This window comes from Heptranchias perlo, chromosome 3, assembly GCF_035084215.1.
Source record: "Heptranchias perlo isolate sHepPer1 chromosome 3, sHepPer1.hap1, whole genome shotgun sequence".
NCBI classification, from domain to species: Eukaryota; Metazoa; Chordata; class Chondrichthyes; order Hexanchiformes; family Hexanchidae; genus Heptranchias; species Heptranchias perlo.
Genome location: NC_090327.1, coordinates 90,668,106 through 90,686,565, shown reverse-complemented (window position 1 = coordinate 90,686,565; position 18,460 = coordinate 90,668,106). Strand labels below are relative to the sequence as shown.

Below are 18,460 nucleotides of genomic sequence, written 5' to 3'. Positions count from 1 at the left end.
ATCTAATTGGATACTACCTCAAAGGTAGTAATCTCCGGATTACTCCCGGTGCCACGCACTAGTGAGTATAGAAATAGGAGGATAGGGCAGATGACTGCGTGGCTGGAGAGATGGTGCAGGAAGGAAGGCTTTAGATTCCTGGGGCATTGGGACCAGTTCTGGGGATGCTGTGACCTGTACAGGCTGGACGAGTTGCACCTCAACGGAGCTGGGACCAATGTCCTCGTGAGGAGGTTCGCTAGTGCTGTGGGGGTGGGTTTAAACTAATTTGGCGGGGGGCTGGGCACCAGGATGTAGCAATGGAAAGGAGAAACAAGGGGCACAAAGGATCCGGGGAGAAAGATAGCAGTAGAGCAAGTAATAGTACAGTATTAGGTGGGATCAGACTATGAGAGAGTACAAGAAAGTCTCAGGCTGGTTTGCAGTGCATGTGTGTAAACTCACAAGGCAAGGTAAACAAGGTTGGTGAGCTGCAGGCGCAAATAGCCACATGGGAATACAATGTTGTGGCATTGACAGAGTCCCGGCTCAAAAAAGGGCAGGATTGGGTACTAAATATTCCTGGATACAAGGTCTTCAGGAAAGATAGGGAAGGAAAGAGAGGAGGGGGGTGGCACTATTAATTAAGGAGAATATTGCAGTATGGGAGAGGAGAGGATGTCCCGGAGGGGTCAAGGACAGAATCTATTTGGTTAGAGTTAAGAACTAAAAGAGGTGCCATTAAATTACTGGGTGTATTCTACAGGCCACCAACTGGTGCGAAGGATATACAGGAGCAAATTTGCAGGGAAATTACAGAGAGGTGCAAAAGCCATAGAGTAGTGATAACTGGGGACTTCAACTATCCTGATATAGACTGGGAAAGTAACAATATAAGGGGCAAAGAGGGGGGGAGTTTTTGAAATGTGTTCAGGATAACTTTATTAACCAATACGTTTCCAGCCCAATGAGGAAGGAGGCATTGCTGGACTTGGTTCTGGGGAATGAGGCAGGTCAAGTGGAGCAAGTGCCAATGGGGGAGCATTTAGGGAGCAGCGATCATAGTATTATAAGGTTTAGAATAGCTATGAAAAAGGACATAGACCACTCTAAAATAAAAATACTCAATTGGAGGTGGGTCAATTTCAGTGGGATGAGAACAGATCTGGACCAGGTAAATTCGAATCAAAGATTAACAGGCAAAACTGTAATTGAACTGTGGGCAGATTTAAAGAGGAGATGGTTCGAGTACAGTCCAGGCGCATTCCCTCGAGGCAGAAAGGTAGGGCAACCAAAGCCAGAGCTCCCTGGTTGACAAAAGAGATAGTGAGTAAGATGAAACGTAAAAAAGGGGCGTATGGCAGATGTCAGGTTGATTACACAAGTGAGAACCAGGCAGAATATAGAAAGTTCAGAGGGGAAGTGAAAAAGGAAATAAGAGGGGCAAAGAGAGAGTATGAGATAGATTGGTGGCCAACATAAAAGGGAATCCAAAAATATTCTGCAGGCATGTAAACAGTAAACGGGTAGTAAGAGGAGGGGTGGGACTGATTAGGGACCATAAAGGAACATAGGAACATAGGAACAGGAGTAGGCCATTCAGCCCCTCGTGCCTGCTCCGCCATTTGATAAGATCATGGCTGATCTGTGATCTAACTCCATATACCTGCCTTTGGCCCATATCCCTTAATACCTTTGGTTGCCAAAAAGCGATCTATCTCAGATTTAAATTTAGCAATTGAGCTAGTATCAATTGCCATTTGCGGAAGAGAGTTCCAAACTTCTACCACCCTTTGTGTTTAGAAATGTTTTCTAATCTCGCTCTTGAAAGGTCTGGCTCTAATTTTTCGACTGTGCCCCCTACTCCTAGAATCCCCAACCAGCGGAAATAGTTTCTTTCTATCCACCCTATCTGTTCCCCTTAATATCTTATAAACTTCGATCAGATCACCCCTTAACCTTCGAAACTCTAGAGAATACAACCCCAATCTGTGTAATTTCTCCTCGTAACTTAACCCTTGAAGTCCGGGTATCATTCTAGTAAACCTATGCTGCACTCCCTCCAAGGCCAATATGTCCTTCCGAAGGTGCGGTGCCCAGAACTGCTCACCATACTCCAGGTGCGGTCTAACCAGGATTTTGTATAGCTGCAGCATAACTTCTGCTCCCTTGTACTCCAGTCCTCTAGATATAAAGGCCAGCATTCCATTAGCCTTATTGACTATTTTCTGCACCTGTTCATGACACTTCAATTATCTATGCACCTGAACCCCTAAGTCCCTTTGGACATCCATTGTTTTTTTAACTTTTTACCACTTAGAAAGTACCCTGTTCTATCCTTTTTTGATCCAAAGTGGATGACCTCACATTTGTCTACATTGAATTCCATTTGCCACAGTTTTAAAGGAGAGCTACTCATGGAGGCAGAGGGGATGGCCGAGGGACTAAATGAGTACTTTGCATCTGTCTTTACCAAGGAAGAAGATGGTGCCACAATCTCAGTAAAGGAAAATATAGTTGAGATACTGGATAGGCTAAAAATTGATAAAGAAGAAGTGCTTGAAAGGCAAGCTGTACTGAAAGTAGATAAGTCACCTGTTCCGGATGGGAGGCATCTTAGGTTGCTGAGAGAAGTAAGGGTGGAAATTGCGGAGGTACTGGCCATAATCTTCCAAACATCCTTAGATACGGGGATGGTGCCAGAAGACTAGAGAATTGCAAATGTCACACCCTTGTTCAAAAAAGGGTGTAAGGATAAACCCAGCAACTACAGGCCAGTCAGTTCAACCTCAGTGGTGGGGAAACTTCTAGAAATGATAATCCGGGACAAAATTAACAGTCGCTTGGATGAGTGTGGATTGATTCGGGAAAGCCAGCGTGGATTTGTTAAAGGCAAATCATGTTTAACTAACCTGATAGAGTTTTTTGATGAGGTAACAGAGAGGGTAGATGAGGGCAATGCAGTTGATGTGGTGTGTATGGACTTTCAAAAGGCGTTTGATAAAGTGCTGCATGGTAGGCTTATTATCAAGATTGCAGCCCATGGAATAAAGGGGCAGTAACAACATGGATACAAAATTGGCTAAGGGACAGGAAACAGAGAGTAGTGGTAAACCATTGTTTTTCAGACTGGAGGGAGTGTACAGTGGTGTTCCTCAGCGGTTGGTGCTGGGACTACTGCTTTTCTTGTTATATATTAATGACTTGGACTTGGGTGTACAGGTCACAATTTTAAAATTTGCAGATGAAACAAAACTTGGAAGGGTAGTGAACAGTGAGGAGGATAGTGATAGACTTCAAGAGGATATGGACAGGCTGGTGGCATGGACGAACACATGACAGATGAAATTTAACGCAGAAAAATGCGAAGTCATATATTTCGATAGGAAGAACGAGGAGAGGCAATATAAACTAGAGGGCACAATTCTAAAAGGGATACAGGAACAGAGAGATCTGCGGATATATGTGCACAAATCGTTGAAGGTGGCAGGGCAGGTTGAGAAAGCGGTTAAAAGAGCACACGGGATTCTGGGCTTTATAAATAGAGGCATAGAGTACAAAAGTATGGAAGTCATGATGAACCTTTATACAACACTGGTTCGACCACAACTGGAGTATTGTGTCCAGTTCTGGGCACTGCACTTGAAGAAAGATGTGAAGGCCTTAGAGAGGGTGCAGAAGAGATTTACTAGAATGATTCCAGGGATGAGGGACTTTAGTTACATGGATAGACTGGGGTTGTTCTCCTTGGAACAGAGACAGTTGCGAGGAGATTTGATCGAGGTATTCAAAATCATGAAGGGTCGAGACAGAGAGAAACTGTTCCCATTGGTGGAAGGGTCAAGAACTAGAGGACATACATTTCAGGTGATTGGCAAAAGAACCAAAGGTGACCATGAGGAAAATCTTCTTTACACAGCGAGTGGTTAGGATCTGGATGCACTGCCCAAGGCGGTGGTGGAGGCAGATTCAATCATGGCCTTCAAAAGGGAACTGGATAAGTACTTGAAAGGAAAAAATTTGCAGGGCTACCGGGATAGGGCGGGGGAGTGGGACCAGCTGGATTGCTCTTGCATAGAGCCGGCACGGACTCAGTGGACCGAATGGCCTCCTTCCGTGCTGTAACCTTTCGATGATTCTATGATTGGTCTCTAAGGGCTATTGGAAGTTGTTTTTAAATGGCCACTCACCTGCAAGCACCCAGATCATAGGTATTTGTTTGCTATTTCATTATTTTGGATTTCCACAGAAGAGTTTGCTTTGGAAATTGCTTTTATCTGCATTTATTCTGCTTGCACACCCTCAGTACATAAGAACATAAGAGCATAAGAAATTGGAGCAGGAGTAGGCCAATCGGCCCCTCGAGCCTGCTCCGCCATTCAATAAGATCATGGCTGATCTGATCCCAACCACAAATCTAAAGAACACAAGAAGTAGGAGCAGGACCCGGCCACACAGCCCCTGGGCCCTCTCCGCCACCCACAGGGCATTGACCGATCCGAACTCAGCTTCATGTCCAATTTCCTGCCCGCTCCCCATAACCCCTAATTCCCTTTACTTCTAGAAAACTGTCTATTTCTGTTTTAAATTTATCTAATGATGTAGCTTCCACAGCTTCCTGGGGCAGCAAATTCCACAGACCTACCACCCTCTGAGTGAAGAAGTTTCTCCTCATCTCAGTTTTGAAAGAGCAGCCCCTTATTCTAAGATTATGCCCCCTAGTTCTAGTTTCACCCATCTTTGGGAACATCCTTACTGCATCCACCCGATCAAGACCCTTCACAATCTTATATGTTTCAATAAGATCGCCTCTCATTCTTCTGAACTCCAATGAGTAGAGTCCCAATCGACTCAACCTCTCCTCATATGTCCGCCCCCTCATCCCCGGGATTAACCGAGTGAACCTTCTTTGTACTGCCTCGAGAGCAAGTATGTCTTTTCTTAAGTATGGAGACCAAAACTGTATGCAGTATTCCAGGTGTGGTCTCACCAATACCCTATATAACTGCAGCAATACCTCCCTGTTTTTATATTCTATCCCCCTAGCAATAAAAGCCAACATTCTGTTGGCTTTCTTGATCACCTGCTGCACCTGCATACCAACTTTTTGATTTTCTTGCACTAGGACCCCCAGATCCCTTTGTACTGCAGTACTTTCCAGTCTCTCGCCATTAAGAAAATAACTTGCTCTCTGATTTTTCCTGCCAAAGTGCATAACCTCACATTTTCCAATATTATATTGCATCTGCCAAATCTCCGCCCACTCACCCAGCTTGTCTATATCCCCCTGCAGGTTTTTTATGTCCTCCTCACTCTCTACTTTCCCTCCCATCTTTGTATCATCTGCAAATTTTGATATGTTGCACTCGGTCCCCTCCTCCAAATCGTTAATATAGATTGTAAAGAGTTGGGGACCCAGCACCGACCCCTGTGGAACACCACTGGTTACTGGTTGCCAGTCCGAAAATGAACCATTTATCCCAACTCTCTGCTTCCTGTTCGATAACCAATCCTCCACCCATGCCAGAATGTTACCCCCAATCCCGTGATTTTTTATCTTAAGTAATAATCTTTTATGTGGCACCTTGTCGAATGCCTTCTGGAAGTCTAAATACACTATGTCCACTGGTTCCCCTTTATCCACCCTGTACGTTATATCCTCAAAGAACTCAAGCAAATTTGTCAGACATGACTTCCCCTTCATAAAGCCATGCTGACTTTGTCCTATTAAATTATGCTTATCTAAATGTTCCGTTACTGTCTCCTTAATAATAGACTCCAAAATTTTACCCACCACAGATGTTAAGCTAACTGGCCTATAATTTCCAGCCTTCTGCCTACTACCCTTTTTAAATAACGGTGTTACATTAGCAGTTTTCCAATCTGCCAGGACCTCTCCTGAGTCCAGGGAATTTTGGAAAACTATCACCAAAGCATCCACAATCCCTACTGCCACTTCCCTCAAGACCCTAGGATGGAAGCCATCAGGTCCAGGGGATTTATCCGCTTTGAGTCCCATTATTTTACTGAGTACCATCTCCTGAGTGATTTTAATCGTATTTAGCTCCTCCCCCCATAGAGTCCCCTGTTTGTCCAGTGTTGGGATATTCTTAGTGTCCTCTACTGTAAAGACTGAAACAAAATATTTGTTCAGCATTTTTGCCATCTCCATGTTTCCCACCATTAATTTCCCGGTCTCATCCTCTAAGGGACCTATGTTTGCCTTAGCCACCCTTTTTCTTTTTATATAACTATAGAAACTCTTGCTATCTGTTTTTATATTTTTTGCTAATTTCTTTTCATAATCTAACTTCCCTTTCTTAATCAATCCTTTCGTTACTTTTTGCTGCCTTTTGAAGAATTCCCAATCTTCTATCCTCCCACTAAGTTTGGCTACCTTATATGTCCTTGTTTTTAGTCGGATACTATCCTTGATTTCTTTACTTAGCCACGGATGGCTGTCATTTCTTTTACACCCTTTTTTCCTCAGTGGAATATATTTATTTTGAAAGTTGTAAAATAACTCCCTATATGAACACCACTGCTCATGTACCGTCTTACCCTTTAATCTATTTTCCCAGTCCACTTTAATCAATTCCGCTCTCATACCATCATAGTCTCCTTTATTCAAGCTCAGTACGCTCAGTAAACACACAGATTATGATAGATACCATCCTTACTAACTTGATTAGATTGCATGAAGAGGAGCTGTAGTAGCAGGAGCAGTAGGCTACCTGCCATAAGAAGCAGTCTCCTAGAAAATAACAGATTAGCTGGGTTGCTCGAAGAAGGCGTAATCCAGCCCATAGGGTCTACAGGCCCAGAGTGAATTTCCTTGATCTGTGTGAGGAGTAGTGCATGAGGAGGTTGTGCTCTACCAGACAGGCTGTCGCAGACCTCTAAGCCTCTTCAAAAAGACTTACTGCCTGTTGGTCCAGGTGGCCATGCTTTGCCTGTGGCAGCTAAGATCACCATAGTCCTTAATTTCTTTACTTTATGATCTTTCCAAGGTGCTACAGGGGACATTTCCTGAATCTATCAGTCTGCTGCTCATTAGTGCATCAAACAGATCGCCAACGTTGTCTTTGCTAGTGCTGATAACTACAATCTTTCCAGTGGACGCCAGCAGTCACAGTGAAAGTGCTCTGGAATTTGCTGCAATAGCTGATTTCCCTCATGTGCAGGTGGTCATAGACGGCACACATGTAGCCAGCAAGGCAACAAAAAAACAGCCATCAGCATTCATTAACCAAAAAGGATTACATTACATCAATATGCAGCTGATAGAATCATAGAATCATTGAAGCTTACAACATGGAAACAGGCCCTTCGGCCCAACATGTCCATGTCGCCCAGTTCATACCACTAAGCTAGTCCCAATTGCCTGCACTTGGCCCATATCCCTCTATACCCATCTTACCCATGTAACTGTCAGTGATCAGTGATCACTGCCACAGAATCATACAGGTCTGTACCAGGTTTCCAGACAGCTGTCACGGCGACTTCATCCGGTGCTAGTAAACCATTCACCCACTATTCTACCGGTCAAGGAAGTTAATGGATGGCTGCTCGGAGACGAGGGCTAACCCCCTCCACACATGGCTGCCGACACCCCTCTATAACTCCAACACTCTTGCATAAATGAGGTACAACCAGAGCCATGGGACCACCAGGATGAACATCGAGAACCCAATTAGGCTCCTCAAACAACGGTTTAGGTGACCGGCTAGGTCAGGCAGCTGGTTTCAGTAAAGCCTACTGAAAGTGTAGCCTACACGGATTGTGGTAGTGTGCTAAATGTTGCACAACCAAAAAGGTTTGCATGTGGAGGAGAAACAGCAGGAGGAACTCCTCTCATCTGACGAGGAAGACTTGGATCAAAGTGAGGATGGAGCAGAAGAGGGAGAGCCATTACAACACCTTGCAACCAGAGATGCCAGGGATGAGTTGATTTCTCAGCACTTCGATATGCTCATTCCGCTGAAATGTTACACAATCCACCTCTGCATTAACAGTTCTTGTTACCTCCATCACCCCCTCCGACAGTGAAGAACATTTAAACCATTCAATATCATAGGTATGATATCTTGACAATGCAAACTCAGAAGCTGCTACGAAACCACACTGCAGACAACAGTGCCAAATGTAAAAAGGATAATTCTTTAACGGATAAAGCAATGATTGCTTTGAAATCATGGGCATGATTTTGACTCCGAGCCGGGAAGGGGGCGGGCCGGTCAAATTGCAGTACGGTTTTCCCGGACATCCTGATAATTTTGGCGTAAGGACGTCTTCTATTTTTTTCTGTCAGTTTTCGTCCGACTGACCGGCTTGATTGACAGGCTAGTCTCAGTCGGACGGGAAACTAGCCAGGGAGAGGACGTGTCTAGGTAAGTCGTAAGTCTTTGATTGTATGGATGGGGGTGGGGGGGCGGGGTTGGCATGAGGGGTATGGGTTTGCACGGGGGTCACAGGGGGGCAAGTCACGGGGGCGGGGGTTGTTAGGATCAGGGTTCATCGCGTGGTCCGTGATCGTTGAGGGGGATTGGGGGTCATCACGGAGATCCGTGATCGTTGAGGGGGGGGCGGAGATTGTGGGCTGGGAGTCCGCGATCGTTGGTTTTGGGGGGGGATTGGGGGCCAGGAGTTCGCGATCTTTGAGGGGGGGGGGGGCGGTTTGGAGATCGGGTTGGGGGGTTCCGCGATTGTTGGGGGGTCACTGCAGGTAGGCTTGTTGGGCCTGGGGCAAGCACTTCTGCTCCTCTGGGCCCACAGCCTATGCCAGAAAGGCACCTACTGTTAGCTTCGGGCCTTCTCGCCTCCTTTCACCTAATGTGAAAGAGAAAGCCTGGGAATCCCAGCTCCCTGGGATTGAAATCGGAAACTCTACAACCTCCTTGAAAGGTTTTAATCACCAACCCGCCTCCTGGGAGCGGGTTGGTCGCCCGCCCTCGTCCCGCCCCAGTGAAAACCGGAAATGGGCGGGTTGCAGGCAGGTTGGGGGCGGGTCCGAAATGGTTGCATTTTTGAATGCCCCTCTGCCCCTAACCCACCCATTTTTCCCTTTTAAAATCGTGCCCCAGGTGTCAATCCATAGTGCCTTTCACCAATTCTTTTTTACTAATCCTACTATTCCTATGAGGTGCTCCCCCACTGGCTTTCAGCATAGCTGGTGGAAAGCTGCTGTTGCTCAAATGAGGACCCTTGAGGTGCTCGTGGTTGGTGACCTATGGGAGCTTGGGCCTGAGAGGGCCCAGCTGCACAATGCAGCACCTCAGCTTCTGTCTGGCCAGTCTAGCCAAGCTAGCTTTCTGGCACCATGGCAGGTATTGGTTGAGGAGGTTGGTGAGGGAGCAGACGTGCTGACATCCTGAGAAAAGGCAACATGTACCATTGCCAGTCTCATGGGACCATGCTGATCACTCCTCCGATCTGCAGACGTGCAGACATGAGGGCATCAGTGACACTGTGAAAGCCCCTATTCATGTGGTCCACCAGCATCTCCAAGGCGGTGCAGATGCTGGAGCCCAGAATTGGAATGGTAGCAGTTTAAGCTTCCAAAAAGTTACAAAAGCTGGTGACATAGATTCCTGGTGTGTGTGCCTGGCTGCAACATCAATGGAGGTTACCACACACTCAATGGAAGGCTGCAGTGTTGATGCCCAGGGACAGGATGCCGCATATGCTGGAAGCAGACTCCTCCAAACTTTCAGACATTGTATGGCAACTCCTTGGCAAGCTTTCCAATACATTGTTTGTTTTCTGAAAGGAGATTTCTTTCCAAGGCTGGGCCTTTGAATTCAGTGTCTCTGTCCTCCTCAGCAGAGCTTGGAGGTGAACTTGCCTTCCGGCAACTTGTCTCCCGAATTGTCCTTTCCACTAGTCCCTGCTCCTGCTCACTCATGCTGGGTGCTTCACCAAGTGCAGTCCCCTCTAATGCAATCTAACCTACTGTGGTGCTGGTGCTTGGGATGGATGGAACACGTGACAATGCATATTCCAGAGAATTGTCCTCAGAATCCTCATTGACAGGGTCCAGGTGCTGAGAAGAATCTAGAGAAAAGGACAAGAATTAGTTGACAGGCGAGACAGTAGCAGATGACAGACTTCAGCGTGACATTGTGTCAAAGTGGTTAAATGTACACTTGCTTGAAGTTAATGAAAGGGTATAAGTAATAGGCCGACACCCTGCTCAATAAAGCCCCCAGCCTCACTATCTCTGACATTGTGTTGTTGCTGAGCCGATCATCTCCAGGGCTGGCTGTTCTATTTCACTAAGGGCCTGGATGTTGGGTGGTCCTCCCCCGGTCTTGCTCCTCCCCCTAGTGTTGTGAGCCATTTTGTCCTGCAGAAAGACAATTAATGAGTAGCTGTTCAGAAGGAATGTGCAAATGTTTGGAGCTGTTTCTTGTAGTGTATCTAGTGAGAGTGCAAGCAGGATGTATTCAATGGAAAGAAAGTGGCTGGAGTGTGAAGTGAGAAAGGAGTTTCTTGTTCTGCAATTGCTACCATGTGAGAACAGAGTGCTGTTAGTGCCTGTTGTGAACGCAACCAACAAGAGTATGTGTTTGGCCTCTCACTAATGACGTTGGGCGACCGCATCGCTCGCCCTGCTCCCTGCCCAAAACTTGCTGCCAGTTAAACTCCCCCCTTCAGTGTTTTATTTCCAAAAATTGACGTTGAATAGGAGAAGTCGTCCCACTAGGATTCATAATCCAATACATCGGCATGTAAAAATGGCAATTAATTCTAAAAAACAGAATGTCTGTTTTTCTGGCAGGCATTTGACCATGTGTTCATGTTTACAGTCTAAAATGTTGTATCAACAATGTGAAGCAGTGAAGCAATGTGAATCATTTGATCTGCCAAAATAGTTTTTTAAGAAGAAATTTACACCAAATTTAATTCCACTGCAACATCAGCTGATCTTACTCACAGTAATGCCCTCCTGTAATAAAACAGTTTGTTGTTGGATTAATTCTTGAGTATCACTGTAAACAGTTTTTCTTAAATCATACTTACATGTTTTTGCTGATTAATGCCACTTATTTGATTTTTTTTTTATAACTGACTGATCTTTGATTAAAATATGTTGCTTTCTTCAGGGGCATTCCCATATAACATGTATGCCAGGACCAGTACGGAGGTGGAATTACCCTATTCCCATGTGTATAGGTATGTATGTTTGCAACTTGTAAATCAGTAAATCAGATTCATTTGAATTTATTCCTGTTTCCTGACCTTCCTGTCTCCCACCCAAATAATATACCCCTAACTACAACAGTCGTCAGAATAAAGGAAGTCAACAGGTTATACTCAATGGTATAGATTTTCAACTTGCCGCCCGGGTGTAAAACTGACATTGCAGATTGGTCTCCCATGATAGAAAATACCTAAAGTTCACTTCCATTGATTTCAATGGAAATGAAAATTGGATGGTCTCTGTAACAGGTCACCAGTGCTCAATGAATCACCTGTGCTTCTTCATCAATGCACTAGCTTACTTCTATTGCAGCGTCTATATGCGCGTATCTGTGCTCGTGCCAATTTAACTCAGGTTGCTGCTCTGATGAGTGCTACTCTTTAGGTTTGCTTACAATCTGACTAGGGCCATATTGCTTTGTGAAAAAAAAGCAGATGCTACATTTATGAGTAAATAAGCACAGTTATCCATCTGAGTACTGCTTTGTAATTTCATGCACTGTTGTACACTGGTACACAATCAGGCCATGTGGACACATACACGCCAAACATCAGCCTTTAAAGACAATATTCAGATTTTCAACCCAGGTGTCAGCTTGTCAGCATTTAACAAGAAAAAAATATTTTTTTCACTGACGTTGGAGATTGTCAGGATCAACATGTCAGATCAATGGGATGAGACAGAGACTGTCCACAGTAAACTGGGCAAATCTGTTAATGGGTAAAATGACTGATGATCAGTGGGAAATGTTTAAAGAAACATTTCACGTGATACAGAATCAGTTTATACCCCTGAGGGGCAAGAACTCTACTTGCCCAAAAAAAAGCCACGGACAACTAAAGAGGTAAGGGACAGTATAAGACATAAGGAAAGGGCATACAAAAAGACAAAAAATGGCACAGATCCTGGCAAATGGGAAATATATAAAGATCAACAAAGGGTCACAAAACAGATAGTAAGAGCTACAAAAACAGAGTATGAAAACAAACTTGCAAGGGATATCAAAACCAATATGAAGAACATTTATCATTATATTAGGAAAAAGAGGGTGGTCAGGAGCAGTGTTGGCCCCTTAAAAATTGAAAGTGGGGATATTGTCATTGACAATGGAGAAATGGCAGACATGTTGAATAATTACTTTGCATCAGTATTAACAGTAGAAAAAGAGGATAGCATGCCAGAAATCCCAAGAAAACTAATATTGAATCGGGGACAGGGACTCAATAAAATTAACTTAAGTAAAACAACAGTAATGAAGAAAATAATAGCACTAAAGAGTGACAAATCCCCAGGACCAGATGGTTTCCATCCCAGGGTTTTAAAGGAAGTGGGTGAGCACATTGCAGATGCCCTAACTATAATCTTTCAAAGTTCACTAGATTCAGGAACCATCCCTCTAGATTAGAAAATTGCACATGTCACTCTGCTTTTTAAGAAAGGCGAGAGAGGGAAACCGGGGAATTATATACCATTTAGCCTAACATCTGTTGTGGGGAAAATGCTGGAGTCTATAATTAAGGCTAGGGTGACTGAACACCTCGAGAATTTTCAGTTAATCAGAGAGAGCCAGCATGGATTTGTGAAAGGAAGGTGCCTTACAAACCTGATTGAATTTTTTGAAGAGGCGACTAAAGTCGTGGTCAGGGAAATGTCAATGGATGTTATTTATATGGACTTCCAGAAGGCATTTGATAAAGTCCCACATAAGAGACTGTTAGCTAAGATAGAAGCCCATGGAATCGAGGGAAAAGTACGGACTTGGTTATGAAGCTGGCTGAACAAAAGGCGACAGAGAGTAGGGATAATGGGTAGGTACTCACATTGGCAGGATGTGACTAGTGGAGTCCCGCAGGGATCTTTCGTGGGGCCTCAATTATTCACAATATTTATTAATGACTTAGATGAAGGCATAGAAAGTCTCATATCTAAGTTTGCCGATGACACAAAGATTGGTGGCATTGTAAGCAGTGGAGATGAAAACATAAAATTACAAAGGGCTATTGATAGATTCGGTGAATGGGCAAAACTGTGGCAAATGGAATTCAATATAGACAAATGTGAGGTCATCCACTTTGGATCAAAAAAGGATAGAACAGGGTACTTTCTAAATGGTAAAAAGTTAAAAACAGTGGCTGTCCAAAGGGACTTAGGGGTTCAGGTACATAGATCATTGAAGTGTCATGAACAGGTGCAGAAAATAATCAATAAGGCTAATGGAATGTTGGCCTTTATATCTAGAGGACTAGAGTACAAGGGGGCAGAAGTTATGCTGCAGCTATACAAAACCCTGGTTAGACCGCACCTGGAGTACTGTGAGCAGTTCTGGGCACCGCACCTTCGAAAGGGCATATTGGCCTTGGAGGGAGTGCAGCGTAGGTTTACTAGAATGATACCCGGACTTCAAGGGTTAAGTTATGAGGAGAGATTACACAAATTGGGGTTGTATTCTCTAGAGTTTCGAAGGTTAAGGGGTGATCTGATCGAAGTTTAAGATATTAAGGGGAACAGATAGGGTGGATAGAGAGAAACTATTTCCGCTGGTTGGGGATTCTAGGAGTAGGGGGCACAGTCTAAAAATTAGAGCCAGATCTTTCAGGAGTGAGATTAGAAAACATTTCTACACACAAAGAGTGGTAGAAGTTTGGAACTCTCTTCCGCAAACGGCAATTGATGCAAGCTCAATTGCTAAATTTAAATCTGAGATAGATAGCTTTTTGGCAACCAAAGGTATTAAGGGATATGGGCCAAAGGCAGGTATATGGAGTTAGATCACAGATCAGCCATGATCTTATCAAATGGCAGAGCAGGCACAAGGGGCTGAATGGCCTACTCCTGTTCCTATGTTCCTGGATCATTTAGAAAGTAGGACTGGAGTCAATCAGATGTTATTTTCTCCCATTGGTGGTTGCACACTAACTTGAGCCAGGACATGTAAAATGAGCTTTTCTGTTTCTGATACACCCTGTTTTGGATGTCTTTAATTAATGTTTATCCCCAAAGAAGTTATAGATAATAATTAAGCTGATAAAATGCAGCTTCTAAAAACCTTCCATTTTCCTCAAAAGGATATTTCTGAGGCTTGACAGACTATTGTCTCCTGTGAAGATTTATTTTCTCAATATTGTATTTTTTTTAGCTCAGTTGGATATTCCTTGGTGTGAATGCATCAACTAGCTTTATGTGGTAATTTCTGTCACTGTGCTTGTGGAATTGCTGAGGTTTTGAAATAAAATAGAGAATGGGGTTCGAGCTGATGATATGTTTTACTTAATTAAAAAAAAGTACTGAGATTCACATTCAGAATTACCATAGGCTCCAAAATATTAATAAATACACTGAATAATGTGTCAAAAATCACAATGTTCTGGGGCTATGCCACCTTTCAAAAATATCTCATCTCTTCTGCATTCACATTCCCTTTCAGTAATTTTTAAATCATTGTTAACTGTACTGCAGTATCTGCAGTGTAGGTTATGATAAGTCTGTGTTCCATTGCACTCTCAGTCTAACTCCTTGTCTTCACATGTAATACATCTATATTCAAAGCTGTTTTTGAGCTATCAGCTTTTCAGCTTTTTAGGTGCTGTGTCGGCTGTTTTGAAACTGTTGATCAATTTTTGCTGGTTGGCATATATGGTACCATGTCATATAAATCATAAAATATCTCAGCACTGTATCACTCTGCTTCAATCTCCACAGACTCCTCAGAAGTTCTTCCTTCTGAACGTATCTATGATAGGTTGTTCATAATGAGTGAACTGTTTCATGCCTGGGTTAAATGGCTTATGAGGTGCTTGAGAAGCATAAAAGAATCATTACTATAAGTGCATTGTGATTAGTTGCTATTTTTGTTCCAAGAAATGCAATTACATTCTCAGGAACCATAATTCAAATTAGTATGTTCCCACAGTTTAGTAAGCAGTTCATAAATTACAAGGAAAAGGACATTTCTCCTTGCTTTTGAACAGAGGATAATATAATCCTCAATAAAATGCATTACTACTGTGTAAGACTGAAGTCTCAGAATTGTGCTGGACATATTCTTACAGCTGCGAGGGTGATCTGAGCAGTATTGCTGAGGATTCACAAGAACAATTAGTATCCTGGGGGAAGAGTTACATTAGTAAGTACATGTTTGAGGATGTCATGAGAGCAGTTTTGCTTCTTTCTCAGTTTTTTGAAAAACATAAAGAAAGCCTGCTGCATTTTTTAAAATCACATAAAACACATCTTTTAAGCTAAAATCTATCGGTTAGAAATTCCGGTATTGCATTCCGAAGGGGCAGAAGCCCACTTTGATCCCATGCTAAATCCAGGGGACAAGATCATTACTATATTAGGGGTGGGAACCCATGCCAGTAACGATGCTTTAAGAATGCCCACACAGTGTAAAAGCCAGACTTTTGGGCCACACCTTGCCATTCTGTGGGAGGAGAGACAGGCAGTCCTGCTGGGGATGCTACACTTTCCCGGGTAGAGGATTGTTACTTCCTCACTGGTGGACCCATACATTAACGGCAATCAGACCATCTGGGATCAATTGCTATCTGACTTTTCCTTCGTGTGGCCCAATATTACTGGTATGCCTGCTGCTGAACCTGGCTGGATTTCCAGAGGAGACCACCCAATATGACGCTGGGACATGTATTAGGGAGATTTCTGTGGAGATTTTCTTACCGATAAATGTAACTTCTTTGCCAAGAAAATATGGTACATAATTGTTTAAATCATTGACTACTTTTATTGTTTTGCAATCCTAATTTTGTTTCCTTTGACTTTCATTTATGTACAAATTTGTTCTTTTGCAGCCCAATGTGGTGGTGCTCTGATTGACTTCAGTGGGGTCATTCTTAGCCCTGGCTTTCCTGGAAACTACCCCAGTAGCTTGGATTGTACTTGGACGATAACGCTACCTATTGGCTTTGGTATGTCAAGAGAAATGGATCAGTTTGCATGTCGCTTTTTCTTGTATAACAGCTGCAGCTGCCTATTGTCTGCAGTGAGCTGAAGCCCATCTGTGGTAACAATAGTAATTAGTTGTCCTACTTCTTCACACAAAGGGTAGTGGAAATCTGGAATTCTCTTCCCCCAAAAAGCTGCTGAGGCTTGGTCAATTGAAAATTTCAAATCTGAGATTGATGGATTTTTGTTAGGCAAGGGTATTAAGGGTTACGGAACCAAGGCGAGTATGTGGAGTTAAGATACAGATCAGCCATGATCTAATTGAATGGCAGAACAGACTCGAGGGGCTGAATAGCACATTCCTGTTCCTATGTTCCTACTTTATGATGTTCCAATAATTGAATCTACACACCTTAATATATGAGAATACAAATTTTCATTCAGGATGTCATCAGTGTTGCATTATTCTTTTTCATGTACCTTTAAGAAGCTAATTCATTTATTTCCCTTTTATGTCATTTGTAATCCTTAGGTGTGCATTTGCAGTTTGTCAATTTTTCCACGGAAACGATCCACGATTACATGGAAGTGCGGAGTGGTTCTTCAGCAACTGGGACAGTAATTGGTAGATTCAGTGGTCCTCAGGTGCCAGCACCTCTGTTCAGTACAACCCATGAAACCACCCTGTACTTTCACAGTGATTATTCCCAAAACAAACAAGGCTTCCGCAGCATATATCAAGGTAAGTGATGAGAAATGGAAGTGAGAAGTCATTATTGCAAGTTTGACGATGGCACTCATACGCTTTCAGATGCCTGGCACTTCATTCCCGAGGAGACATGTGCAAACATTCTTTTATTCTTCACGTAACAACACTTTGAGCATATATAGTTAGTGTTATCTGCTTCCAGGGCCACATTTGGGGGGTGGTGGTGCAGGGGTTAGGAAATTGCCAATTGGGCCAATTTTCCTCTGCTTTGTGCCAGCTGTATGCTTATTTTGTGGACAGAGAGTAGAAGAAAAAAGGGCAGAGACGAGTGACACCGCTTTGTGTACCCTCTTCTAGGGATCTTCTTATTCTAAGCACTTCCACCTGGAATAGGAAGAAGCATACAAACATAATGGTAATGAAGTGGGATTGATGTAAACGTGCCTCCCAACTCCCCTCTCCACTTGCGCCTGTGCCTGGTGAGGACCAAACCGCAGTGGTACCCATGCACATGGGCCGTCAAGGTTTCACCCAGCTTCCTCAGATTGGAGGATCTCAGAGATGGCTGGCAGCAATTTCTTCCCAGCTCCATAAAGTGGTTTATACTTTTTCAAATCCATCCATGAAGGGCTGGAAGGGATCTGACTGCTGTTTTAGATTCATTTGAGCAATGGTGCCAATTTATTTGCAGCTATTTTGAACAGCTCAAAACACAAACGTTCATCAATGGTGATTCTGAAATACACAGCAAACACAGTGTGCAAAGTGGATAAATAAGTGAAATTCCTCCCTTATACTCACACATATACATGCAATACAGTTTCCTCTGGTGCAATATTTTTGAAGATATTCCCTTGTGTCTTTATACTCCTATACAGTGTGAATCAAATTACATAAATTATAGGTAAAGATTTCTCTTCTAGAATTATTTCAGATAGCGACAAGATAGATGAGGACTGTTCAAAAATTTTTAAAACCAAAACTCTAAGAAACCAAAATTAAATGTGCAAAATATGTTTGGTCTGGTACATGCATGATTATCATAGAATCATAGAATGGTTACAGCACACTAGGAGGCCATTCAGCCCGTTGAGCCCGTGCCGGCTCTCTGCACGAGCAATGCAGCTGGTCCCACTCCCCCGCCCTTTCCCTGTAGCCCTACAATTTTTTTCCCTTCAAGTGCTTATCCAATTCCTTTTTGAAAGCCATGATTGACTCTGCCTCCACCACCCTTTCAGGCAATGCATTCCAGATCATAACCACTCGCTGCGTAAAAAAGTTTTTCCTCATGTAGCCTTTGGTTCTTTCACCAATCTGTGTCCTCTGGTCCTCAAACCTTCTGCCAATAGGAACAATTTCTCTTTATCTACTCTGTCTGAAACCCTCATGATTTTGAACACCTCAATCAAATCTCCTCTCAACCATCTCTGCTCTAAGGAGAACAACCCCAGCTTCTCCAGTCTATCCACGTAACTGAAGTCCCTTAAAGCTGGAATCATTCTAGTAAATCTTTTCTGCACCCTGTCTAAGGCCTTCACATCCTTCATAAAGTGCAGTGCCCAGAATTGGACACAATACTCCAGTTGTGGCCGAACCAGTGTTTTATAAAGGTTCATCATAACCTCCTTGCTTTTGTATTCTAGTACCTCTATAAAGCCCAGGATCCT

General features: G+C 43.5%; 1 protein-coding gene across 1 annotated transcript in view; it reads left to right on the top strand.

The window, feature by feature from the left end:
• The window catches only part of csmd3b (CUB and Sushi multiple domains 3b), a 1,733,930-nt gene that overhangs the window by 1,551,967 nt on the left and 163,503 nt on the right, over positions 1–18,460 (top strand). Inside the window, exons 39-41 of the mRNA XM_067976258.1 lie at positions 11,085–11,154; positions 15,991–16,107; positions 16,617–16,826. Coding sequence (XP_067832359.1) covers positions 11,085–11,154; positions 15,991–16,107; positions 16,617–16,826 — 397 coding nt within the window. The remainder of the gene's footprint in view (positions 1–11,084; positions 11,155–15,990; positions 16,108–16,616; positions 16,827–18,460) is intronic.